Source organism: Dipodomys spectabilis, unplaced genomic scaffold (genome assembly GCF_019054845.1).
Source record: "Dipodomys spectabilis isolate Male_0828 unplaced genomic scaffold, ASM1905484v1 ptg000030l, whole genome shotgun sequence".
NCBI classification, from domain to species: domain Eukaryota; kingdom Metazoa; phylum Chordata; class Mammalia; order Rodentia; family Heteromyidae; genus Dipodomys; species Dipodomys spectabilis.
Window position 1 is genome coordinate 3541385 of NW_024870707.1, and position 27724 is coordinate 3569108.

The following is a 27724-nucleotide window of genomic DNA, read 5'->3' on the forward strand; positions in this document are numbered from 1 at the left end:
TTTATAGTAACTTCCTAGTTTCCAATAATGAGGGAAACCATGAAACCTTTGTTTCTCTGTGTCTGACTTACTTCACTTAACATAATCCTGTGCAAGTCTTCCATTTCCTTAAGAATGGTTCAATGTGATTCTGCTGTTTGATTAGAATTCATTGTGCATGTATATTTCATTTTATTGATCCATTCACTCATTGAGAGTCATCTGGGTTGATATGGTAAATAATTCTGCAATGAACATGGCTGTGGTGGTGGCTTTAGTGTATCTGTTGGATAAATGCCCAGAAGTAGAATTACTGGGTCATAGGGGAGTTCTATGTTCAGCTTTTTTAAGGAACCCCCCCATACTGCTTTCCAGATTGGCTGAACAAGTTTATATTCCCACCAACAGTGCAGTAGTGTTCCCTTTTGGCCACATACCCACCAGCATTTGTTCTTGTTAATGTTCTTGTTAATGGCCATTCTAACATGAGGTTGAATCTCAATGACAATCCCCTAACAAACTGAACTAAGACAAAATAGGAAAGCCACTCAAATAAAGTTAGAGATGAAGAAGGAAATATCTCCACAGATTCAAGCAAAATTCAGAATATTATAAGCTAACAATTATGAGAATCTGGCAGAAATGGATATATTCTTTTTTCCCTTGAAGAGTTAACCACATGATAATTCAGAGAAACAGTAAGATAGAAACTGAAAATCCATTTTCAAAATAATGATTGTTGAAACAGACAAAACAATGAATGTGTATATGATGAAAGTACTTTATATGCATGAATATAAATAGAAAAATAAAACCTGTTCAAATTGTTTTAATAAGAGGGAAAAGAACAGAGGACGGGTTGATTTTGATCTAGGTACTTTGTACGCACCTATGTTTGGGTACAGATGTATTCCCCCATGCACAACTAACAAAGAAAATAATTGAAACAAAATGAGAGACAAATTTTCAGTGGTATTCTGGCTTCTCTGAGTATATGTGTATCTATAAATATGTAATGTACTCTCACTTATATATATATATGTATATATATATATGTACATATATATATATATACATATATATATATACACTGAAATACTGGAAATCATATTGTAACGTAGGTAGGAGTAAATTTTTCCTGTTGCTTTTTACCTAAATATGTATGGTATATGTTTCATATAGTATTAGTTTACTTATTTATTTGTAATGTGGCACTTTGATTATATGTTAATTCAGTAAAGAAACTAAAAACCAATTTACATTCACATGTATACCAACACAATGATTAAATGAGAAAAGGATTGCTTATGGAAATAGGAAGAAAACAAATAAAAAATATCTTCTCTTAGGCACTGGTGGCTCACACCCTGTCTACTCCAGAGGCTGAGATTTGAGGTTCTCAAGCCAGCATAGGCTGGGAAGCCCCCAAGAGCCTCTTATTTCCATCAAATACACAAAAACTTGTGAAGCTGTAGCTCAAAATGGTAGATCTCTAGCTTTGAGCAAAAAAGAGTTCAAGGACAGTGTCCAGGCCCTGAGTTCAAGCCCCATTATGGAAAAATATATATATGTACTTTTACTTCAATTCTTGTTAGTATATATTAATTGTACAAAGGGACTTCATTATATTTCCATATATTCTTATAATGTATCTTGATCAAATTTACCCCCTTTCTTATCTCCTCCTCCTCAACTTTAAGCAAATTTTTAACATTTTTATACAAATAAGTTCACTCACTGTCTTTCATTTCTGAAATAGAAATCATCCAGTTCTTAGATGAAATCATCTGAATTTGGTCAGGAGACTTTGGGATTCTTCAAACTAAGTAAGACGGAACAAAATGATACATAAATGATACAGAACCCTCATATTCATCAAAAATTAAGAGATCCAAGTTTAATTTTAAACTCTTGAACTTACCAAGATGAGCGGTTCTTTGATAACTAAATGTTCGGCAGACAGTATTGACCTATACTACATAGCATCTGGGACGTAATTCTCTGCATAGATTTCCCTTGGGCTTTGTGATATGCAAACAGCTGATTACTTACATTTCTCATTCCTATATTCCCCTCAGAACATCTTAAGAAACATGGGAATTAAAATCTTGGATATGCTCACAAAATCTATCTGCATCACAAAGAAAACTGCAGATTATTACAATGTGCAGAATATATGCATATGAGATTTTAATAAGTTTTTATTGTGAAAATACTGTACATAGGGGTTACAGTTACATGGGCAAGGTAATGAGTACATTTCTTATGAAATTTTATCTGTGTCATCTTCCCTTTGATCTTAAATAGCCCCTCTGATTTAAGTATTTCCATCTTCTTTGTACTGTTCAATCTTGTTCATATTGCAGTTATTCTCCACCATCTTGCAGGGTTTTGAAAAACTTTTTGACTAACTTTCAATAATCTTTTGATTATAGAGTATGGAATCCATACTCGAAAAGAATTCATTTCTTTGGTTTATTTGATTTGTTCCCTAGGTTGGACACACTTTAACATCATCTGCTTCCAGAATATTCTCTAAGAAACACATACCTGTAGTGATCACTCTACCTTCTCCCACACCCCTGTTCCTATGATCCTGTTCAGACCTTAAACTACCTTCCAATTCACGTGTTCACTATTCTCCCATCAAGCACGATACAATCATATGGGAGAGGTTCTTTGGTAGCAACTTTTCCCTTGTGGTTTTCCAAATCTACCCAAGTTGTATCAAATCTCAGAATTTCAGTAATGTTTCATTTTCTGGATGTCACATCTTTTTTTACTTTTTTTTATTTTTTGGTCAGTTGTGGGGCTTGAACTCTGGGCGTAGGCGCTGTCCCTGCGCTCTTCAGCTCAAGGCTTAACCCACAGTGCCACTTCCAGTTTTCTAGTGGTTTTATTGGAGATAAGAGTCTCACGGACTTTACTGCCTGGGCTGGCTTTGAACCGTGATCCTCAGATCTCAGCCTTCTGAGTAGCTAGGATTATAGGTGTGAGCCACTGGCACATCCTAAAAAAACACATCACTTAGAATACATCTGGGTTGTTGTTTCTTTTTATAGTCATCTGTAGCTGTGCCATGGACATTCATGTCAAGAGAAGGTTTAAATGTCACCTGTTCTACTAAGAATTTAATATTACCATCTCCAAACCATGTATAACCCTCTTACATTTCACCGATTTCATTAGTTTATTGTATTTTCAAAATCATGTATTCTAATATTTGAATTAAGTGTAAATTGTGCACATAAAAACTTATCTACTATATTTGTGGATATTTGGTATAGTTTTGTGTTTCTTATAGTGCTTTATAAAAATCTGAAATGTAATCTCTTTTTAAACATTTATTCTTAACTATTTCACATATTTTTATAGTGGAGAGTTCAGAACAAAGAGAAGTAATGCATTGCCTTTTGCAGATTCATTCATATGGGGCTGTCCACTCCACAATCCTTTTGGTCTTAGTGTAGATTCTGGTCTTATAAATTGGCTCTATCACTTCTATTATCTTTTCCATTGTCTGAAATCCCAAATGTGAGAAAAATTATGTGATAACTATTCATTCTTCCTTACATTGCATAATATGATGATTACCAGTTTCACCATTTTTTTTCTGCAAAAATCATCCTTTTCTTCTTAGTGGCTTAATGATAATAATCTGAGAAGGAAATAGCAGCAGTAACTCACAAATGAGTTTCCATCACACTAGAAAGTTTCTTCTGCAAGGTAAAGGGAACAATTATCAGTAAAGTGACCACTTGTAGAGTGGTAGAAATTCTTCAGCAGATATTGATCATATAGAGAATGATATCCAAATTAAAAAGAATGCACAAATGAATTGAAAGAATCATTCTTTCTTTCAATCAGTAAATAAACTGAACAGAAACACCTGAAATGAATAAATACATAGGTCCATCACAAACATAAGTAAAATATGTCCAACATATTTACCATCAGAAAATTAATTTAAACATACACATGCTCATAAAAAATAAGTTATTGCTGTATTTGTTTTGTAGATTTGTGATTGTAATAGTATTAATTTTAGAAGGTTGTTTTCACTTTCAGCAGCAGTTGGGCCATTAACATAGATACTTAACACTCCTGCCTGGAAAATCCTTTACCATGGTTATTTGAAAATAATTAAAATATCTATAATTATGTCTGGGCCATTTAGATTTCTTAAAAAATGACACAGAAGTTCCCCCAAATGACTTATTTTTGTCAATAACAAAAACAAATACATTATTTGGGGAAATTAAATAATTAGCTTAATTAAAGCTTTCTAGACTTTCATGCAAGTATATTCCTTATAAGAAAAGGGAAGCCGGGAGTTGATGGCTCACGCCTGTAATCCTAGCTACTCAGAAAACAGATCTGAGGATCATGGTTCAAAACCAGCCTGGGCAGGAAAGTCCATGAAACTCTTATCTCCAATAAACTAATAGAAAATTGGAAGTAGTGTTGGTGTTCAAGCTGTTGAGCGCTCACCTAGAGCAGAAGAGCTCAGGGACAGTGTCCAAGCCCAGAGTTCAAGCCCATGACCACCACCACCACCAACAACAAAAAATAAAAAACAAAAAACAAACGAAAAAGAGGGAAGCACTTCAAACCTATAATCCTGGCAATCTGGGGAATCAGTGAAATGAGTGGTTTTTATCCCCCCAGGAAAACATAAGTTGTCTATAATCCAGGTCAAACAAAGGCTGTGTGCAATCATGCACAACGATTTGTTTCATCCAGTGGGGAACATAGTGGTGTTTACCTGTTATACCCAGGGACTTTGAAAGCTCAGACAGGAAGATCACAGGCCAGGCCAGATCAGACATAAAAAAGAGACCCTTCCTGAAAATAGTCAACAAGGAGGCTAGGCATAACTCACGTGTTAGAACACTTACCTAGCAAGCATAAGGCCTCGAGTTCCATCCCAGCATGCATGAATGTGAGTGTGCGTGTGTGTGTGTGTGTGTGTGTGTATGCACACACTTTTAAATTAGACTTCTTTATTTATCCTGAAGAAAGGTTTTCTAATTATTTTCCATTCTGGTGAATGTTGCTACTTTATACTACTCCTGTGAGCATAAGGATTCTTTTTTTTATTTCTTACATTTTCATTGTTATTATAAAGGTGATGTACAGATGCATTACAGTTAAGTCAGGGAAAGAGTACATTTATTTTAAGCAATGTCACCTGTTCCCTCACTCTTTCCAAGATTTTCTCTCCAGTACCCACCCACAAGTTGTACAGTTCCTTTTCAACACCAGGTCTAGTGAGTACCACTGCTGCAGTGGTTCTTCCTTCCTCCCTCCATTTCTGTGCCAGTCTTAAATTCCCGAAGACAGATAATCAAAAAAACAAATCAAAAGGAAAAGAAAACATCACAGCAATAAAAAACCCTTTTTTTTACATTTGGTGGAGTTCAATCTCAATGAATATTATATTATTAGGTGCGCGTAGGTATTACACATATTTTAAGTGAAGTTAGCTAGACCCAGAGAAATGTAAGTTTCATGGTTTCCTTCATTTGTGGTAACTAGAATGTGCCTGTAAGTCAACACAAGAAAACACACTGTATGTTAAAAAAAAGTAATAGACTAGGACATGATAAATTATGCATGTCTCTAGGCATTCACACACAGTGAGACCAAAGGAGGATATTCATAGGAAAGGTACACAGAGCGTAAGGATTTCTACTTGCAAATGATATGCAGAAAGTAGCTAAGTGAACTTTAACTACTTAATAGTTGACATAAGGGAAGACAAATTTTTATGGGAACTCTTGGGAAAGTGTAGTAGGAGACAGAGGTACTTGGGAAAGTGAGAGTAAGGGAAGGGTTAACCTGACTAAAGAATGGTATGTATATTTGAAAATAGCATGGTAAAAAATGTGAGCAATGAGCATATATATACTAAAGCAAGAGAAATCAAAGACAGGAATAATAAAAGCGTCCTGTACCGAGTGGACAGGGAAACGTGATGACTGGTGGGGAAGTGTGGAGAAGGACTTGAGCGAGCATGGCAAAGGGGGTGTGTACAAGTTCTCATACATGCACAGATGGACAGGACACAATGAACCCCCTTTTACATCAAATTGAGTCATAACTTCTTCACAGCTAAAGAAATGCTCCACAGCGAAGAGCAGCAGCTCACAGAGTAGAGAAAACAATTAGCCAGGCAGGCTTTAGACAGGGGATACTGTATAATAGATAAAGAACTCAAGAAAGTAAACAACAACAGGAGAAGTAATACATTAAACAAGCAAACAAACTGAGCAGACACTGATATTGATTAATAAGCTTAAAAAGAATGTTCACGGTCTTTAACCAGATGGAAATGCATGGATTTTAAGTGCTCATTTCCAAGGTACACCTGGGGAACATTTCACAGTGTCATCGGCCTTTATGCTTTTTTTCCAAAAACATATTGATGATTATAATAGAAATACTGTGTTCACTTCAGTAGGGCCTTCTCAATTTCTGTATCATGAGGGCTGTTTGTGTTGTGAAATTATACCGAGGAACAACACTTACTCTGGAGGTTCTCGAGAATGGTTCATTTACTCTTCTTTACATTTTCATTTTACTTAGTTCCACATTAATTGTATAAGGCAATTTTATTATGGTGTTTCACAAAACCATATATTATCATTTTAGTCAGATTGACCCACCTACTCCACTCCTCTTTCTTCCCCATTCCCATGTCCACCATTGTACAACAGCTGTCGGTGAGATACCTATGCACCTACATACATAGTCAGATAGCATTCCAATGTTATCTGTTCTTTCCTCCTAAGTTACCCTCCACCTTATCTCCCAAGGAGTCCTTCAGCTATGTAATATGATATGTACAAGTATACCTACATATTAAAAATCTGTAAATATTAAAATCTTTAGTGCTTTGGAAGAAAGATATGCTCAATGAGGACATGGAAATAATTCATGGAAAAAGCATCTTAGACCCCAAATCATTAAAATGATTGCACATTGACATTGTTGATACATAAGGATTTTCAAAAGAAATGTTATTAATAAAAATAAATTACATAGACAAAATAAGTTATAGGTCACTTTCCATTACATTTAGAACATAAATAACATTTTCACTCAGTATATACATTTACAGGAGAAATACAACACACTTAGATATCCCCCCCCACTTTGGTGGGGGGGAGGGAGGGAGGATTGGGTGGGTGAGGATTCAGGGTGGGAGATGGGAAGGGATGGGAAGGGGAAACAAAGGAAGAGGCTACAATGCTTGATAAGAAATGTACTCATTATCTTGCCCATGTAATTGTAACCCCTCTGTACAGTATTTTCACAATTAAAAAAAAGAAAATACATGTTTTCCTACCATAAAAGGTAACTTTCAGGCCATAAGTAATGACACAAAAATACATTATGAGTTAGAATTTTCTCATAATGTAGGTGCAAGTTAACATGTTTCTTGGGTAACTGAGTGACAAAAAGAAGTAAATCAAAGTAATCCACAGCACTTAGGATAATAATTTCCTCAGTGCTTCAATCACCTCTTTGTTCCTAAGGCTATATATCATTGGATTGAACATGGGAGTGACCATGGTGTAGAAAAGAGAGAGCCACTTGTCAATGTTTGCAGAGTGACTGGACTTGGGCCTCAAGTAGGCAATGCTAGCAGATCCATAAAATAAAATTACAGCCAGCAGGTGTGAGAAGCAGGTAGAGAAGGCTTTACCCCGTCCTTGGGCTGTTGGCAATCTCAAAATGGTGGAAAGGATTTTGCTGTAAGAAGCAAGGATCAGCATAAAGGGAACATCGGCAAACAGCATAAATGCCACATAGATGGAGAGTTCAGGCACAGAAGTGTCACCACAAGCTAGTTTCAGCACTGGACGTACATCGCAGAAGTAGTGGTTAATGCCGTTGGATTTACAGAAATTCAGAGAGAATATTGTAGATGTCAGCCCGGTGGGAATAGGGATTCCGCTGAGCAGAGACGCAGTTGCTAGCTGAATGCACCTCGATGCGTTCATGAGCAGTGGGTAGCGTAGAGGGTTGCAGATGGCCACATAGCGGTCATAGGACATGACAGCCAGGAGGAGACTTTCATTCCCTGCCAGTACCATGAAGAAGTACATCTGGGTGGCACAGCCCAGCAGAGAAATGCTTCTATCCTGAGTCCAAATATTGGCCAGAATCTTAGGGAGAGTGACTGACGCATAACAGATTTCCAGGGAAGAAAAGTTAGCTAGGAAAAAATACATGGGCTTCTGCAAGGCAGGATCAAACTTGGTTATTATGATCAGGAGGCTGTTTCCTACCAGAATCGTTACGTACATGATGACAAACACTCCAGAGAGGAGCCCTTGGAGTTTGGGAAGATTAGAGAAGCCCAGCAGGATGAATTCCTTCACTGTGGAACCATTGTCTTCCGCATCTGACTTTTCAGGCTGCATCTGTGGGAATGACTTGAACAGTAATATGTCATTTCACACCTCTCTTACACAATACTTGGATGTCACGTTCTCTTGTTGTAACCATTTCCTGAACCAAAAATTCTATAACTTTCAAAAGCTTTAAAAGTGTAATTAAACATATTTTTCACTATTAGTAAATATCCAAACAGAATTTTCTACAGTACCCAAGGGATATTGCATTTGCTTATTTATGATGAAGACATATTTTAATATTTGCTGTTTACATTTAATATCCAGAATCTTAAAATCTTAACTTATAGTGTCAGTGTAGTAAGAGGAGGTTTGTGTGTGTGTGTGTGTGTGTGTGTGTGTGTGTGTGTGTGTGTGTGTGTGTGTGGTGTGCAGGTCCTGGGGCTTAAACTCAGGACTGGCTCTGAGCTATTATTTGCTCAAGACTAGGACTCTACTACTTGAGTCATTTATCAATTTCTGGCTTTTTCTTTGGTAGTTATCTGGAGATATGAATCTCAGAGATTTTTCTGTTTGAGCTGGCTTTGAACCAAGATCCTCAGATCTCAGCCTCCTGAATAGGTAGGATTACAGGATTACTAGGGTCTGGCTTATTGTTGTTTTCTTTATGATGGTATGATTGACTTCAACTAAAAAATCTATGTTTTATTATATTTAAATAAAAATTTATTTCACTACTCAAGTGAATACATTATATACCATTTTAAATAAACTCAGGAAAGTTTTTTTTTAACATTTAAGCTATGGTCTTCATGTAGTATTTCTTAATTTTTGGTCATGTGTGCTGTACAGGGCTATGTAATTATCATAAAAAGATTAATAAAGTGGGTAATGTTGATCAAAGTATATTATATGCATATATAGAAACACAAAAATGAACATCATTGTCCAATTAATGTATATTAAGAAAAATATCATTAAACTATCAAATGTTTTGGACTTTATTATTTACATTGTGTTTGTTCAAGTAAGTAGACAAGTGTGCAAGTGTGCAAGTTTAAGTAAGTAGACAAAAATATTATTTCCTGATACTGCAGTAGAAAGCAATTTTCTGTCTAGGAAATTTCAGAACACAGTTTTAACCAGAAAATTCACATACAAAATATAGGCTTATTATATAAATGGAGCACCAACCACAACTTAATCTGTATGATTGACCTAGATCACTATGTATTTATTTTGTTGCTGAGTTTGTTTATTTACTTTTTATGTATGCACTTTTTTCTGAGTTAGCCTTTCTTTTCTTTTCTTTTTTTTTTTTTTTTTGAGCCACAGTGTCACTTCTGGCTTTTTTCTTTTTGCTTATGTGGTGCTGGGGAATTGAACCCAGGGCCTCAGGCATGCAAGGCAAGCGCTCTAGCACTGAGCCACCTTCCCAGCCCGAGATAGCCTTTCATCTCACCGTTTTGATATGAGCTAGATCACTGCCCCATTCTGTGTTGAGTCAATTCACTAAGAGGAAACAAATGCATGACCACGTACAAAGAACTGGTAAGTCTATATACTAAGCAAGATGTTGGCTATGGAAGTGTTTAGACACAAATAGAGAGGTAATTACAGTGTGCACAAAAATGGAAATCACAGGTTTGCTAGGACTGCAAAATATAATTTGTCACTTATAATATTATATACAAAACAATAACTATCTTAAACTATTAAAATTTATGATTTTGTAATCCAGCAATTGGAATTGGTTTTACAGAGTGTAGAGATGTAGTAGCATGATGTCACAGTACTGAGATTTGAGTGGTTCCGAATAAAAGCTAGGGAGACTCTAGAACAGAGGGTGGTAGGGTAGTGGCTGCTAAGCTCTGGTTAGTTACAAGTAAGAAGCATTAGTCTGCCATTGTACTGCAGGATATTATATTTTACTGTCCTTTTCAAAAGAAAACTTTGAATGTATATGTTTGATAAACAAATGGTAAATGTTTGAGGAGGCAACTTTACACTGATTTTAGCATTGTGCAAATGTATATATATATAAATATATATCAATGCATCCCAGGATAGTCTCATTATTTGCACAAGTTCTTTGTAACTGGTAATTATAAACAATAAGAGAAAAAGTGAAATAGATTCCCTGACTAAAATGAACAAATGTGATTTTATAATTTGCCACAAATCAGTATCTAAAAGTGGCATTATTAGAATGTAATTTTATACAAAGATTACACAACAATTACTCTTCCCATTTACTACTCTCCATACTTTAATCCTAATTCATTTCATTCACACAATTCATTCATTCCAATTTAATTTAAATTCTAGAGACTAACACAAGTACAATAATAGAAACTTTTAATATTAGGAGGTTAGAATTCAAGCCCATTTAGGTAACATTTATTATCATTGTGATCATCTATATAAAATTCTGCTTTTATGAGATGGTTTTGTTATATGTGAAATACATATACAGAATACATAAATAGGCACTCAAGACTTAATAATCACTTAATAAATGTTAATATTTTCTGGTATCAAATATTATTAATGCTAAACATAAAAGTATTTGCAAAAATAAATATGCATTATAGAAATGAATTTATTAAGTATATATTTAAAACTTATGTCTGAGACTCACCATTATTGGCTGAATGAAACTTAGAAGAAATGGCAAAGTAGACTTTTTTAAGATTTGATGATTTTATTTATTTGGAAAAAAAGGCTAACTTTTCAAATATATTCTAATGCCAAACCTAAAAATATCCTTTTAATACTGCCTACTGTCCACCCTAGGGATTATACATTTTCCCACACAACTTTTTAATTGAACTAAACCATTCTGCCTGCAACTCAAGGAGTTTGCTACCAAAAAAACAAAACAAAAAACCCAGCTTACTATTTCAACTAGAAATTTTCAACCTCTTTTCTTCTTCTTTTTGATCATTTAAATATGTGCCTTGAAAACATTATGAGTATATATTACTTAACATATAAGTAATTAATGGAAATATTGATTGTGATTAACTGTACAGAATTTAATTTTCCTGTCATTGAAAATCGAAACAGAGTTCTCAGGCAGCTCGGTTGGTTCTGGCTCTTCCATATGAGTCTTCTTTCTCATATCCTCCCAGCCCACAGGCCTCATCTGCTTCCAGGAAGAGAGTGGGGATGTGTGTGCAAGAATGGACAGGTCAGATCCCCTATTCCTCTGCAGCAATACAACGAGAAGCAGCATGCAGAATTTCACGTGAAATGAGTCATGAGAATATACCATGCTGGAATACTGTCCATTTCTAGCTGAATCGCCAAGTGCCTCATCAGCAATTTAATTTTCTATTAGCAATCTTCACTTGTAATAATCTTCAACTCCAAGTGCTAATTTCCCCAAATCTAAAATCAGTGATCAATACGGACAGGTTAATGATGGCACCTTGTAATAATAATTTTTAAATTGACTGGTCCTGTTGGCTCATGACTATAATCCTACTTACTCAGGAGGCTGAAATGTGAAGATTACAGTGCAAACACAGATGGGATAGAAAGGTAGACTCTTATCTCTAGTTAGCAAAACCTTGAAAGAAGAGGTGTGGCTCAAGTGGTAGAGGGCCGGCTTTGAGTTATAAAAAATTTAAAGTAAAGAACGCACTCAGCCCCTGACTTCAATCCCCAGTATCAGCACCTAACACACATGAAAATTTTATAGTAGAAGAATACATATCTGTAATAACTACATGATGAACAAAGGTACACATATTTTTTTACAAAAATACAATGCATGAGAAAGTTGAATCTGGCATAAGTGTTCAGGAATGGAATTTCCAAGTTAAATGATTATGGAATGAATAAAATGTAGGGACTTGTTACCTTTAGACTCTTTGAGACATAGAGGCAATGCAAAGAAGCAAGACTGTAGTTATGAGTACTTATATTGGAATACTAGAGATAAAATGTTTGGGGAGATGAAATTTTTATTTGTTACAGATCAAGGAAAATGAAGAGCTAGCAATTTTAAATGTTCTCATTTATTTAAGTTAATTTATATTATACAGTGAGAACTATATTGTTGGTTACTTAAATCTACTATGAAATATTTTACACACCATAATAGGTACTTGGAAATATATTTCTTTAATATTAATTGAAAGGGACATGAAGAATTTTGAAGAATGTTAAAATTAATCACAAACTACATAGAAGTAAGCGAATCTTTTTTTTTTAAAAAAGCTTATTGAAAAGATGATTTACAGAAGGGTTACAATTATGTAGGCCAGGTAATGAGAATATTTCTTTTTGAAAAATATCACCTCTTCCCTTCTTTGCTCCAATTGTTTCCCTCCCAACTGTCCTCCCATTTCCAACATAGTGTCTAGTGAGTTTCTAGTGTCTAGTCAGTTTCACTGTTGATTAGTTCACCCTTTGTTCTACCATTTCTGTGCTTACCCTTCCCATTCCCAAAGCAGATAAACTTACATACAAGACAAAAATTACAGAAATCAAAAACAATAACAAAAGCATAAAAATAACAACAAAAATAACACATTAAGCAAAATAAGAAGCCTCATGTTTCCATTTCTTAGAGTTTATTTCCATCAATGTCATCTTATATGATCATATGCACATAGCTATTGAACCTTTGTGATCCTTTCCTAAGAATATTCTCCTTTGGTCTCACTGCGTAAATATTTAGAGTCTCTGAATTATAACACATTCATTAGGAAACAGAACGCTGGGTCTTACATGATTGGCTATATTCTACCAATAATAATTTAATGACTTTATTTATATTACTGAAACATGTGGTCCTATGTTTTCTTAGATTAAAATTGAATGCATTATGACATTTATTAAAATATGTGAACATAAAATTCTCTCAACTTCATAGAATTAAACATATTATTTAATATAGAGAAAGTACTAATCATTGTTTAAATTTAAGATTAAAGGGTTGAGATGGTGTCTCAGTAGTGGAGTGCTTGTCTTGCATGCATGAAGCCCTGGGTACAATTCCTCACCACCACATAAGCATAAAAAGTCAGAAGAGGTGCTGTGGCTCAAGTGGTAGAATGCTACCTTGAGCTGAAGAGCTAAGGGACAGTGCCCCAGACCAGAGTTCAAGCCCCATGACCAACAAAAAAACGATTAAGTTCAATAATTTCCAAATTCTAAAGAAAATTCGATGCTGAATGTGTGCCTTGTAAGAAATTGATCAAATAGAAGAAATCATTCCCTTAAAGAAAGATTTGTGGAAGATTTGTGGAAGATTTGTTACTATTATATATTTTCTAAATGGACTAATTATTTAATTAATCTATCATCTAAAATATACTTGAAATAAACATTTTAATTATGACCATAAGCCTAAGATAATATTATCTTGCAAACAATTTTATTGAGCCTTTATATAATTATTCACTTTGTTATACTCTTTCTGTTTTTACCAATATACAGGAAACTAGCCATGCACTGATGGCTCACACCTGTCAACCTAGCTACACAGAAGCCTGAGATCTGAGGATTGAGGTTCAAAGTCACCCTGGGCAGGAAAGCTCTTAAGACGCTAAAAGTAGAGGCATGGTTCAAGTAGTAGAGTGCCATTATTCAATAGAAAACCTAAGGAACAGTGGCCAGACTCTTAGTTCAAGTTCCAGTACCAGCACAGAACAAAATATATAGGGAAAATTATTTACTTACTATACCATATTGATTTATCTGGTAATACTGTGTAATGAATATTAAAATAGTAGACAAGATCTTCCAGCAAAATTGAGTTACTGAAGTGAAAATTGGTACATGTAATTGGCCATGATGAATAAGAATCATTTTGAATATATTGCTGTAGGCAATCAATTATCTTGCAACTTTTAAGACAACTCAGCTCATTTTCCTTTTAAGGTAAATGAGAAGTTTTAGAGTTTATTACCAAGTTCTGCAAAACATGTTTTCCATGACAGACCTAATGTTTTCATGAATAGACAGCAGTGTAAAACATAGAAGAGGTTGACAAAATGGCTTGAATCAATCGTCACCAATGGCCATTATGGTGGTCCTTTAAAAACACATTCAAAGTATAATCTATGTCTTATTCAGACTGTAACCCATACCAAGAAATGTATGTGTGTGTGTATATATATATATGTATATGTATGTGTGTGTACATATATAAACATATGCTCACAAACACAAAGACAAGCAAATGAAAATTTAATCATACTGTAAAATAAAATCTTTGTTGGACTTTTGACTCAGTATTTATTACCATCATGATTTTATTTTTTTCAGCTGTAAGAAACCTCTCTTCTCACTGAAATGTACCTCCACAAATTCCAATCTTTCTATTCTTCATTCCAAGTTCACATAACTTTTGTTTTCAGATGAAAACACACTTTTAAAATCCTGTGTTGAATGTAAACTTTCTCTACTGGCAAATAGGGGCATGTATTATTACTTCCTTTGTTGTCTGAAGGTCAGTACTCATCTTGCATTATTCAAAGCAAAAATCATGATTTATTTGAACAGATATTTGTTGTCTTCTGACAAAAATTCATAACTATTGAGAGCCTCAATGAATTCAGACACTTTATGAGAGCTAAATATTGAAATTTGTAGTGTTATACAAAGCATTGTACATAATTTGTATATTCAGCTTTTAAGGTCAGATTCTGAAATATACACTCATCTCAGTTTTATAGATAAAGTATTTAAAATACAAGCTATTTATAATAAAAGTCTTCAAAACCAGGTGCACTTGACTAATCCATATAACTCCAGCTCCTCAAGAGGCTAAAGTCTGAGGATAGGTGTTTTTTTGAAGTCAGCCCAGGTAGGAACGTCAGTGAAACGCTTATCTTCAATTGTCTACCAATAAGTTAGAGCTAGAGCTGTGTCTCAAGTGCTGTCTTTGAGCAAAACCTTATTCAGGGCAGTGCCCAATTCTAAGGATACGCCACAGACTGTTATACACATATTTTTTAAAAGCCTTCAAGTAAAACAAAAATCAAGATTTATATATGCTTAAAAATATCCATTAGAGGTCCATTTTAAAACATTAGTTCTATTATTTTATTTTTATTGTTATTGAAAAGTGATTTACAAAGGGGCTACAGTTATATAAGTCAGGTAATTAATGAGTACATTTCTTTTTAAACAGTGTCATTCCTACCCTTGCTGTCTCTGTTTTTCTCTTCTCGACCCTCTCCCAATTTGTACAGTTAATTTTCAACAATATGAATAGTGAGTATCACCGCTATATTTGTTCAACTTCTGTCCCACCATTTCTGTGCTCCTCAAACAGATAAACTTACATACAAGACAGAAGTTACAGAGAACAAAAATGTCGACAAAGAAGAAAACATGGAAAGCCAGTAACACAAAACCTCATGTTCCCATTTATTGGAATTCATTTAGTATATGATTCATATGAAATATGATTTATATGATCATATGAATATAATATCTATTTAACCTTTGTGATACTTTCCTAAAAATAACCTTCTTTTGCCAAACTGTGTGAATATCTAGAGTCCTGTATAATTTATCATGACCAAGTGTGTTTATGTGTAGATTTATAGACACAGTCTAGTTAAAATAAATGAGAGAACCTATGTTTCTCAGTTGTGGCTTGCTTGATATAATTCTTTCCACTTCTTCCCATTTTCCTACAAATGGTATAATATTCTTTCTGATGGAAAAATATATGAATATATATGTATACATATATATGTATATATATCACACTTTTTTGATTCATTTGTCCACTGAGGGGCTTTGGTGGGAATGTAAAGTTGTTCAACCATCCTGGAAAACAGTATGGAGATTCCTCAAAAGATCAAACACAGAGCTTCCCCATGACCCATCAATTCCACTCCTGGGCATTTATCCAACAGAACACAAACAAGACCACTATAGCTACCAGCACAACCATGTTCATTGCAGTATTGTTTACCATAGCTAATATATGGAATCAACCCAGTCATATTACTTTAATGTCAAACTTTATGAAATGTATTCATTATATTGGGGACAAACACACCTCTCATATATTGTTCAAGAAAATATTTTAACAGCCAACATTTTCTTCAAAGTATCCTTCACTTCCTTGTTTCTGAGACTGTAGATCAGAGGGTTCAACATGGGGATCACCACCGTGTAAAACACGGAGGCCACTTTGACAGTGAGTTTGGAGTTTTTGGAGTTGGGCACACAGTAGAGGAACAGGATGGTGCCATGGAAGATGGTGATGGCAGTCAGGTGCGAAGCGCAGGTGGAGAAAGCTTTGCGACGCCCACTGGCTGAACGCATCTTGAGGATGGTGACAAGAATAAACAGGTAAGACAGGAGAATGATGAGCAGCGTGCTGACAGCATTAAAGGTGGCGAAAATGAAAAGCAGTAACTGACTGACAGCAGTATCAGAGCAAGAGAGGGAGAGCAGTGAGGAGAACTCACAGAAAAAGTGATCGATGGTGCTGAAATCAGGAAAACAAAGTTGTAGTGCAGAGCATGTAAAAATCAAAGAGCAGGCATCACCCCAGGAATAGGATCCTACCACCAGTGCTGTGCAGAGTTTCTGTGACATGATGACCTTGTAGAGCAGAGGGTGGCAGATGGCCACTAGGCGGTCATAAGACATTGCTGCTAAGAGAAACGCTTCAGTGACAGCAAATGCACAGAAGAAAAAGTATTGTACTATGCATCCTGAGAAAGAAATGCTTCTGTCTTTTACATATAAGTTCACTATCATCTTGGGAGTGATGGTGGAGGAATAGCAAAAATCCACAAATGAGAGGTGGCTGAGAAAAAAGTACATGGGGGTGTGCAGCTTGGGGTTCATTCTGATTATTTGTATCATGCCAATATTCCCTATCACAGTGATGCTGTAGATGGCTAGAAACATCAGAAAAAGTGGGATTTGCAGTTTTGGGTAATCTGAGAAACCCATCAGGGTGAAAATAGCTTTACTGTTATTTCTCTGTGACAGATGCATGATTACTTCTTGTCAGAACATAGTAGTTGCTCCTGAAATAAACCATAAAGAATGAAGCCAATAAGAACCTTGGTTCATGCCCTATTGCTAGCCTAAACAGAATCTAGAAGCATTTTGTTGTTGTATTGTTAAATATCAAGTTCACAAGAACATTCCAATTTCCAACCTATGTTTTCTGTTGTCAAGTATTCTTTTTAATATTTGCAAATGTAAGAATGGGATTATTGGGGCTGGAAATGTGGCTTAGTGGTAGAGTGCTTGCCTAGCATGCCTGAAACCCTGGGTTCTATTCCTCAGTACCACATAAACAGAAAAGGTTGGAAGTGGTGTTGTGGCTCAAGTGGTAGAGTGCTAGCCTTGAGCAAAAGAAGCTCAGGGTCAGTACCCAGGCCCTGAGTCAAACCCCAGAACTGGCCAAATTAGAATGTGATTATTGTATTGCATTATATTGCAAGTTAATTCTCCTCATATATTTTTGTTTGTCATTTTACAACATTAATTTTTATAATTCTACCCAAATGTGATAACAATATAATAGCCTAATAAATCATTTAAAAATCAGCAATTTCTAGTCAAATTAATAGTTTTTAATTGTATTCATTCAGGTACCTGAATGAATCGTAAACCAATATTTGCCCTATTTGCAATTACATATGAAGCATTTAATGTGCTTTTCTCTCTTATATCTTATGGCTCTGTCAATCTTATTCTAAAATGAAACAATTTTTTCCCACAAAGGTTGCTCTTCAATTTGAGTGTTTTTCCCCTTTTTATCTATTTCTCCAAACTGGAACAATAAAATTAGAAGTAAGTACAATGAACACATTATAGCTTACTTCCTAATATATAGTGCTGAAAAATTGAAACTAGAGAAATATTTGCGCATAGATTACAGAACAACTTATACTTCTGTGTCTAGAGCACTGATTTTCAGACCTCTAGTCTTTTATTATTTCTCAAACCACCAATTTCTGGCCTTCCAACTTGGTCTGCTTACTTACAGGTTTCCTTTCTTAAGTTCACATTTTCAATTAGGAAATATTGCTATAGAGACTTTAAACATGAAGGACATAATCTAACAGCATTGGAAATTTCACAGAGTGAAACAAGAATGAGGTATCAAGAAAAAGCACAGACAAAATATATTTAGAGAAACTTGTAAAACAAGGAATATTTAAAAACAGGAAAGATGGGAACAGAAACATTTTCTATTTCATGACAACAGTCTAATTCTAAAGTTAGCTATCTCCTTCACAGATTGTTTTCCTGACAGAGTAAAAACAATCATCCTTTTGAAGCTCATAACAAACCTTCTGTTGTGAAATTCACGATCTCTTCTGGCTGGAAGTGATGCATGTTCTCTTATTTCTAGTGCTACAACCTTGGGAACAAGAACCCCAAGGAATATTACAACTATATTCTCCAGAGATCACATTAAGCCATTAAAATTAATCATGTTGAACTGATGTAACAATAGTTTAAGTTTATTTCTTTATTTCAATAGACACGTAGCACTTGAACATTATTATCCAGTAATGTTAGGCATTCCAACACAACCTTATGCTTAGTTCTGATCAGAGAAGTTGTCATAAGCTTTTCTTCTTCAGGACATTCAAAACATTTTTTTCCTCTGACTACTGCAAAATAATTATTATTCCATACCACAATGATCCTACTCTAGAACATAAAATTTCCAATCACAGAACAACTAACTAGGAAGCATAAAACCTTGTGCTCAACACTTATTACCACAAAAGTATTCTCAGCTTCTACCCCTTGAATGTTGGGAGAATAAGTGTGCACTATATTGTACAGTTTGGGGAGAAAGTTCTGTGATCTTTTACATAATGGTTGCATCAAATGCATTCACGTCAATAGTACATGAATTTAGTCCTGTTCTAAAGTAAACAATATTACACATCATATTGATTCAACTGATATTTACAGAACATTTTATCCACATACCTAAATAATATACCTTCTTTTCATCAACACAAGCATGATTCTCTAGCACAGATCATATGTAATTCAACAAGGCAAGAAGGGTTCTATCAGATTTACTGTAAGTAATTATAAAACAAGACTGGGAATTAGTTGCAAAATATGAAGAATTAGGCTATAGACATTTATTGACACGAAAGAAAGAAAGAAAGAAAGAAAGAAAGAAAGAAAGAAAGAAAGAAAGAAAGAAAGAAAGAAGGAAAGAAAGAAAGGAAGAATAACGAACTTTAGACAATTGTGATTTTATTAGTAATTATATTGTTCAGTTAATTTTATATTTTATGACTAATGATTCCTGAACTACATTTTAATGGGAGGGGAAGGATCTATGCAAAGTATTAATTTAAAACTAATATAAATACACTGTATTATTTTGACTATTATTTAAATTTAGATCATCTGGAAGCAATAATATTATTAGGTTCTAATTTGTGGCTGTGTTAGAAAGTTGTTGAAGGTGTTCTTTGACAGAAAAAAGGTAAAAAAAAGTTCGACATCATCTTTTATATTTTAATGCTATCTTAAATATTGTGCATATTTATACAGTACCATTTAACATTTTGGCATCTGTATGCCCTGTGCAATACTCAAAGCAGTGTAAACTGATCTCAAGCATCTATCTTGATGGTGAATAGATTCAGAAGTTTGTGTTGTAGAAGAATGTTGCAATATTATTTCATATTGTCATCCTGCTTGGCATTAGAAGCACAGAATTTCTTATTCTTTTTTTATTTTTTATTTTTATTGTGAAAATACTGTACAGAGGGGTTACAATTACATGGGCAAGGTAGTGAGTACATTTCTTATCAAGCATTGTTGCTGCCTCCTTTGTTTCCCCTTCCCATCCCTTCCCCCTCCCCCCTACCCCTCCCCCTGCTCTGCGCCAAAGTGTTGTAGAGGTGGGAGAGAAGGAGGGTAGGGGAGAAACAAAGGAGGAGGCAACAATGCTTGATAAAAATGTACCCATTACCTTGCTTATGTAACTGTAACCCCTCTGTACAGTATTTTCACAATAAAAACTTATTAAAAATTAAAAAAGTAAACTGAACTGTACATGTATAAAATTAGATGTGTTTGTGGATGAGAAATGGTAGAGGGGCAAATGCACAAGGTAAATATGATATGATTGAAGTGATTTATAGGAATGTATGAAAATGGCACACATTAATATTTTTTTCAGACCTATAAGAATGGTCTGAAAATAAAGGAAGTAGAAAATATAGAGCAATAATAGAGTGGCTGAATTTGTTCAAAATATATTATACACATAAGTGAAAATATTGCAAAATTGCCCCCTTTTAAATTTATCAAAAGACACCAAAAGAAATGGAAATACTGAGTGGTTAAATCTAGGAAAGCAATGATCTCAATGGCTCCCTGTAGAGCTCCTGCCTAGCAAGTGCAAGGCCTTGAGTTCAAACACCAATGCTGTAAAACAAGGCATTGTGTTGATAACTCAAAGAATACGTAAAGCTTAATATCAAGACAAGGAAAATTTAGCCATGTACTGGTGGCTCATCCCTGAAATCCTAGCTACTCAGGAGGCTGAGATCTGAGGATTATGGTTCAAAGCTAGCCTGGGCTGGAAATCTATGAATCTCTATTTTCCATTTAACCACCAGAGAACTAGAAGTAAAACTGTGGCTCAAAGTGGTAGAGTGCTAGCCTGGAGCACAAAAAGCTCAGTGACAGCATGCAGGCCAACTTCAATCCCCACAATACACCAAAACTAAAAGAGCAAAATGTAATTAATGAATGCAGATAAATAATTAAGTACAGGTGACTATGTGATTACAAGTCTGAACAAGGTGTAGGCTACCCGGGTACATACTGGGTATGCACATGCATGTGAGCATACACACATGCACACACACACACCACATACATACCAGAATAAGTAAACAAGTTCATAAATATATAAGATGGATTAACACCCCAAATTTATACTAGATATCCGATGAAATTCAAATTCAATTGCAAATGACTCAGTGCATCATATTGTAATAACTACATTGATGATGAAATAGAATATGCCATAAAATGCTATACCTGTTAGTGAATAAATATATTATCTTTGGATCTTGATAGTTTTCAATGTTCTAAACTATGAATGGCTATGTGTTCACTAGTCTTCTAAATTCCATAAATCTCTTCTTGACTCTCCAAACAGTTGAACCATTTCCTCTATTGTATATTGTGTCTGTATCTAGTGTTTATATCTATCTATCTATTTGTGTTACAGATATATACATATAATATTATATTAAAATTTTATTATAGGAAAGGACACACCACTAACATAAGCTGATTACTGGCAGTACATATGATATAGTCACCCCTTGTAATTACAGATTTTCACCAGTCATTAATGACAGGAAGAAACTTAGTTGTTCTCATGGATGTTTAGCTAGCGTTGATTTTCTAGCTTGTATTCCAGCAGTGAGCTCTTGGATGTGAATTGTACAAGTGTTCATTTTATCCGTGAGGAGTAAGTGAGAAGATTGTGCATCGCTCTGTCAGCCATAGAGTATGTGGGAGACAGTGAGGCCCATGGTGTCAGTGTCAGTGTGGAGAAAGAGGTCTCACGCTACATATGTCAAAGAACTTCCCCAGCAACCTAGAACTCTGATGTCTCCATTTCCAGTAGCAGAACAATGAAATTATCTCCAGCTTAAGTTTATTTCCTTGTTGGTACTCTTTCAAAGAGCATACATACTACTTAATAACATGAATAATATGCAACTCTAATGTGACATCTTGAAGGCCTCTATGTCTTTGGGATCATACAAAGGAAGAGAATTTGAAAATTTTCAGAAACACATATTGTGGCCAGTTAGGTTTTTCAGTGTGGCTGGGCACAGATACTTGAAGTGGTTGGCAGGATGGTTTAATGAGCATGCTACCTGAGAAAGCAGTTGGTCCCCAGAGAAGAGAGCAGTTAGTACTTAAAGAACAATATTAATTCTGAGAATGGAATGCTGTTGAGAGCAAGATGCTTTTTCTATCTAACAAAGTGAAGTATACAACCATGCAAGTATTCCTCCTTTTTCTCTCCATTCACACGTAAATAGCAAAGGTAAATATTGCCTGAAAGCTGAATCCATGAAAGCTTGGACTAGTGTATAACAGAAATATACATTTAGAAGTGTCTGTCTCTGCAGTATCAAAAATTACTATCTCAATATGAAAAATTAAGAAATCCTAGTTTAGATTTTGGTAAAAACATTGATTCAGATAAACTTTCTAATTCTCTACATTTAAATTGAAAAGAACAAATGTAAAATTCTTTATTATGTAAGACACAAATTAGAGGTTATTAACATTATGTTAATCTCCATCTAAATGTTAACATTAATGAAATAATTATAATTAACAAATAATTACATGTACACAAGGATTGTCCAGTGACTATCTCATTAAAACACAATTGTGGGCCTCTTAGCATCACCGGTTACTTGAAAAAACTAATGAAGGGATATTATTGAAATAGGTTTGCATTCTGTCCAAGGGATTTTGGAGTCTTGATAATTATTCCTGGTTTAGTCTTGTGATTGATTGAGTTATGTTAGAATGAATATGAGAATGAAACGACATGTAGTCAGAATGATATATTGAAAAATATTTTTGTAGTATTAATTTGTACTCATAGATTTCAGCAATAGCTAATTTCTGGTTATGTTATAAATAAATTCAACATATTCTTTTGTATTACAATGGCACTTATTACTTCTTTTTGCTTTGTATTTTTCCATAGTACATAAATATTGTGCTTATTTTTGAGGTACATGTGATGATTTTATAAAGGTTTGCATAATATGATGCTAAAATCAAGGTAAACTTCCTTCTAATTAATTTATGATTTTAATAATCAATAATCCTTGCTTGAGCTTTTTTTGAAATTAACAGTAGAATATCATTTCTACAGTCAACCTAAACATAATGCAAGCCAGACCTTACTATTAATGAACTTGCACTTAGAGTGCACTAACTTGCCTGAATCCAATCTTCCCCTACCATAACCACTCAGGACACATCTCCAATTTCTTTTTGCTTGGGGACATCATTGTACTGCATTTGACTGTATTTAACATTGTATATTAATGAACACATTTGCACAATTAAGAAAGACCACAAATACATCAGGTATTATTTTTTCTTCCTAGATTTAAAGATGACCAAATAAACTTACATTTAACTTTCCTATTTATTCAAAGAAAATCTATAGAATAACTGTATTCCTTGTTCAGTGTTGCTTCTCCCTCCCTGTTCACGTCAATATGCTTGAGAAATTCACCTGGGGATCACTGATTTACCAGTTTTAGCATTTATAATTGACTCACCTTCTTCTATTGAGTTATTCTCTTTTGGATTTCACATGCTATCTCCATAATAGAGATGTGCTCTAGCCCACACCAAAAGCAATGAGAATAGAGTTGGTTGCTACAAAAGAAGCTACAATGGTTCTCCCTGTTCCTCACTTCGCACCATCTACTTATGAACAGTACAGTCACCCAGGTAAAACATAACCTGGGGCTAGGCTGTGCTTTGCAGTTGGATTCAAGTCCAGTATTAGAGTTGGGATTATCCTAATGAAACAAATGTTGATTTGTTAAGGATTTACATAAATGCTTACAAGATAAAAGTTTGTGACACACATGGCATAAGGTATCCCAAGTGTACAGAAAATCGAAAGAAATTTATAGTCTGCTTTTACAAGTTAAATACTATAATAATAGTGATTTCCCTCAGCACACTCATATATAGGAACAGGCACCCAGAGCAAATGACTGACTGAAGAGAAAAGTAAACTTAGTGAAAATAGACAACTAAATGATGAATGCATGATTTAGGACCCTTAAAGAGATAAGTTCACTGTGATGCCTCATTTACATAATAACATGAAATTCAGTAGCATTCACACTTTATGCAGAATGGCTTACAAAACTACCTAGATAGGAACATAATATTTTTTTAACCTCTTCTCTGAAAAAATCTAAATAACCTGTTTTTTAATTTCATAGCCTCTAACACTGACATTAAAACACATTTAAAATGAAAAACATTCCATAATATTTGATAGCTTACATAATAGAACAATATTTGAATATAATAAAATTACCACATCAAACATCACAACCAAATTAACTTTTGTAAATACAATAGCCAGATCATAAATAAAAAATGAACTCAATTAATTCATATATAATGCAGATATATATGAATGCATATTATATATATTCTATTTAAAAATCTTTTTTTGTTTTGTTTTGTTCTGTTTGGTCACGGGGCTTGAACTCTGGGCCTGGGCACTGTCCCTCAGCTCTTCAGCTCAAGGCGAGCACTCTACCACTTGAGCTACAGCACCACTTCTGGTTTTTTAGTGGTTTACTGAAGATAGCAGTCTCACGTTCTTTCCTGCCCGGGCTGGCTTTGAACTGTGATCCTCAGATCTCAGCCTCTTGAGTAGCTAGGATTACAGGAGTGAGCCACCAGCGCCCGGCTAAAAAATCTTAACTGGAATAGGGAAATAAAGTTTTCACTAATAGAAGAGAAAGCACATTTGGTAGTGGATGGTGAAACTATGATATAATGCACTAGAAGATCCAGTTTTTAAGATGATAGATGTTAAAACAAATGACAGAACTTAAAATAATGTTGATCACTGTCAGAACAATGTGTATAATGAAGGAGAAGCAGGAATATATACCATAGATTATTCATTCATAGTGGAAGTTATAAGACTATATTTGAAATATATCTGAAGTTTTAATTCTTATTACAGGGATTGAGAAATACAGACATGTGTGCCATTCTTGGGTTTTGCACAGGAAAATAAAAGCTGAGAACAATAAAATGATTTGTGTTTCCGTGAAACCATTCCCAGAGATGAAAGATGGAGAGATACATCCAGAAGAGAATGTTTCCATGGTGAAGAAATTTGTCCTGCTGGGATTCTCAGACCTTCCAAACCTCCAGGGTTTCCTATCTGGCATATTCTCCATAGTTTACACAATTATCCTAATTGGAAACAGCCTCATAATCATATTAACTATGGTGGACCCTGTATTGCAGAAACCTATGTATTTTTTCCTGGCCAATTTTTCAACTCTGGAAATCTGTTATGTGTCAGTCACTCTGCCTAGGATTCTGGTCAGCATGTGGACTCTGGATAGAACCATTTCTCTACTGGAATGTGCCATTCAGTTGGGTTTCTTCCTGATCCTGGGAGCTACTGAGTGTCTTCTCTTGGCTGTGATGTCCTATGACCGCTATGTGGCCATCTGCAACCCTCTCCACTATCCTCTAGTCATGAACCCAAAGAAGTGTGTTCAGCTGGCAGCCGGGGCCTGGCTCAGTGGAATGCCCATCCAGATAGGACAGACCTGTCAAATATTCTCTCTGAATTTCTGTCATTCTAACCACATTGACCATTTCTTCTGTGACATGCCTCCCATTATCAAGCTAGCCTGTGGGGACACCTCTATGCATGAGCTGTCTGTCTACATAGTAACCATGTTGTTAGCTGCGGTCCCATTTGTGTTGATACTTGCTTCCTATAGCAAAATTATTTCCACTGTTCTGAGATTGCCAACAGCCCAGGGACGGGGAAAGGCCTTCTCCACCTGCTCTTCCCACCTGCTGGTTGTAGTTTTATTTTATGGATCTGCTAGCATTACCTACTTCAGGCCAAAGTCCAGTCATTCTGCTGGAATTGACAGATTGCTCTCTCTCTTCTACACCATTGTGACCCCCATGTTCAACCCACTTATATACAGCCTTAGGAACAAGGAGGTGATTGCAGCACTGAGAAAATTATTACATCGAGTATGATTTCCGCAACTATTTGGCATTGTTTAATTATGTCTTACACAGATCAGAAAGATAACTGTTTTGTGTGAATATTAGCTTGAACTTCACTGGCTGGATACGGAGTGACAAATTTTATCTATCTTCAATGAGCTCTGCCTAAGGGAAATAATTTCTAAAGAATAAGGTTTTAACATGGCAGGTTTTCAATTTTAATAAGCAAAGTAGAATTTAAAATGTTAGATGATTTGGCTTAAGTGTAAAAAAAAGTTCACTTATGTATTCACTTATTAATTAGTTAATTAAGCTTCTGGCTTTGGCCATGGGGGCTCTCACAGCTCTCTGCATGTCTGTAATCCTTTTGATGTATTATCTTACTTTAGATGCAGTCTTGCCAGTATACCTGGAAACCCCTCCATCTTGTCACCTTCCTGTTCTCATCAGCCCATTATTAGGAGATCTTTCTGGTCTCCCGTTTCCTGAGAGTGGGTGGTCATTTAGACACATTCTAAAATCTAATAAATACTGGAAATTTTTATGGCTGTTCCTTAGATTCTATTAACACTTCACCATTGTCTATTTTCATGGCTTCACAACAGTTATTTTGTCAATATTTAATAAACATAATTTACAATTCAGATTCTATTTTTTTCTGAACTCATATATCCATTGAGTAAACTGGGGATTCATTCTTAATCTGGCATATACATTTTCTGTGAATCAAAGATTTTTTTTTTAATGAGCAAATAAGCAAAGGAAAAGAAAAGAAAAAATGACTGGGAGATGGGACTAGGATTTGTAAAGCTGGTAACTCAGGAGGCTGAGATATAAAAATTGGCATTGCCTGTCAGCTTGGGTAGACCAATCCATGTCATTCTTATCTGCAGTTAACTATCCAAAAGCAGGAACTGGAGGCATGGCTCAGGTGGTAGAGTGCAAGTCTTGAGGGATAAAGCTAAGCAAGAGTGGGAGGTCCTAATTTGAAGCTTTGAAAAAATTGATTCTGGGGCTGTGAATGTGGCTTAGTGGTAGAGTGCTTGTCTAGCATGCCTGGAGCCCGGGGTTTGATTCCTCAGTACCACATAAACAGAAAGAGCCGGAAGTGGTTCTGTGGCTCAAGTGGTAGAGTGCTAGCTCTAAGCACAAGCAGCTCAAGGACAGTGCCCAGGCCCTGAGTTCAAGCCCCAGGTCTAGTAAAAAAACAAAAACAAAAAAAGATTCTATATTCGCACATGTAGAAGCAAATGCACATACACATAGCAATCTAAGGATGTAATCTTAACCAAAAAAAGTATCTCAACATTATCAATGTATTTTAAGTTTATTAGTGTTCGTTGGAATTATTGAGGAAGTCATCTGAAATATATTATATATTAGCAAGTCATCTGAAATATATTACCCAATCACTTATCCATATAAGAAAATATATATTGGACTCAATTAACTGGCAAGAATATGGGGTATTTGTGTTAAGTGGGACTAGCCTGACCAAGAAAGAGAAATATTTATATTAAGAATATAAATATTTTAAAAATTAAAGACAAGAATGTAATGCTGGGAGTTTTTAGGGGGGTGAACTAGGAGAAGAG

At 35.0% G+C, this 27724-nt stretch overlaps 2 protein-coding genes and 1 pseudogene across 3 annotated transcripts; 1 reads left to right on the forward strand and 2 right to left on the reverse strand.

The window, feature by feature from the left end:
* Nucleotides 1-7382: 7382 nt before the first annotated feature.
* On the reverse strand, nt 7383-8420 carry LOC122104729 (annotated as a pseudogene).
* Nucleotides 8421-16388: 7968 nt separating this feature from the next.
* Nucleotides 16389-17327, reverse strand: LOC122105024 (olfactory receptor 5D18-like). Its single transcript, XM_042676113.1, has one exon. The coding sequence runs from the start codon at nt 17325-17327 to the stop codon at nt 16389-16391; it is 939 nt and encodes a 312-aa protein (XP_042532047.1).
* Nucleotides 16687-26159, forward strand: LOC122105023 (olfactory receptor 10AG1-like). Of its 2 annotated transcripts, XM_042676111.1 has the most exons (2): nt 16687-16732; nt 25243-26159. In XM_042676111.1, the coding sequence occupies exons 1-2, from the start codon at nt 16687-16689 to the stop codon at nt 26157-26159; spliced, it is 963 nt and encodes a 320-aa protein (XP_042532045.1). The 2 variants fall into 2 exon arrangements, with proteins under 2 accessions (XP_042532045.1, XP_042532046.1); XM_042676112.1 differs by lacking the exon at nt 16687-16732 and having other exon boundaries at nt 25215-26159.
* Nucleotides 26160-27724: the final 1565 nt, after the last annotated feature.

What these genes read in the sequence shown, in the direction of transcription:
- LOC122105023 (XM_042676111.1), top strand. Translation starts at nt 16,687, where the DNA reads ATGAGCAGCGTGCTGACAGCATTAAAGGTGGCGAAAATGAAAAGCA. An exon ending in GGTGGCGAAAATGAAAAGCA is followed by an intron (nt 16,733 to 25,242) that starts GTAACTGACTGA and finishes TACATCCAGAAG; the next exon opens with AGAATGTTTCCATGGTGAAG.
- LOC122105024 (XM_042676113.1), bottom strand. Translation starts at nt 17,327, where the DNA reads ATGCATCTGTCACAGAGAAATAACAGTAAAGCTATTTTCACCCTGATG.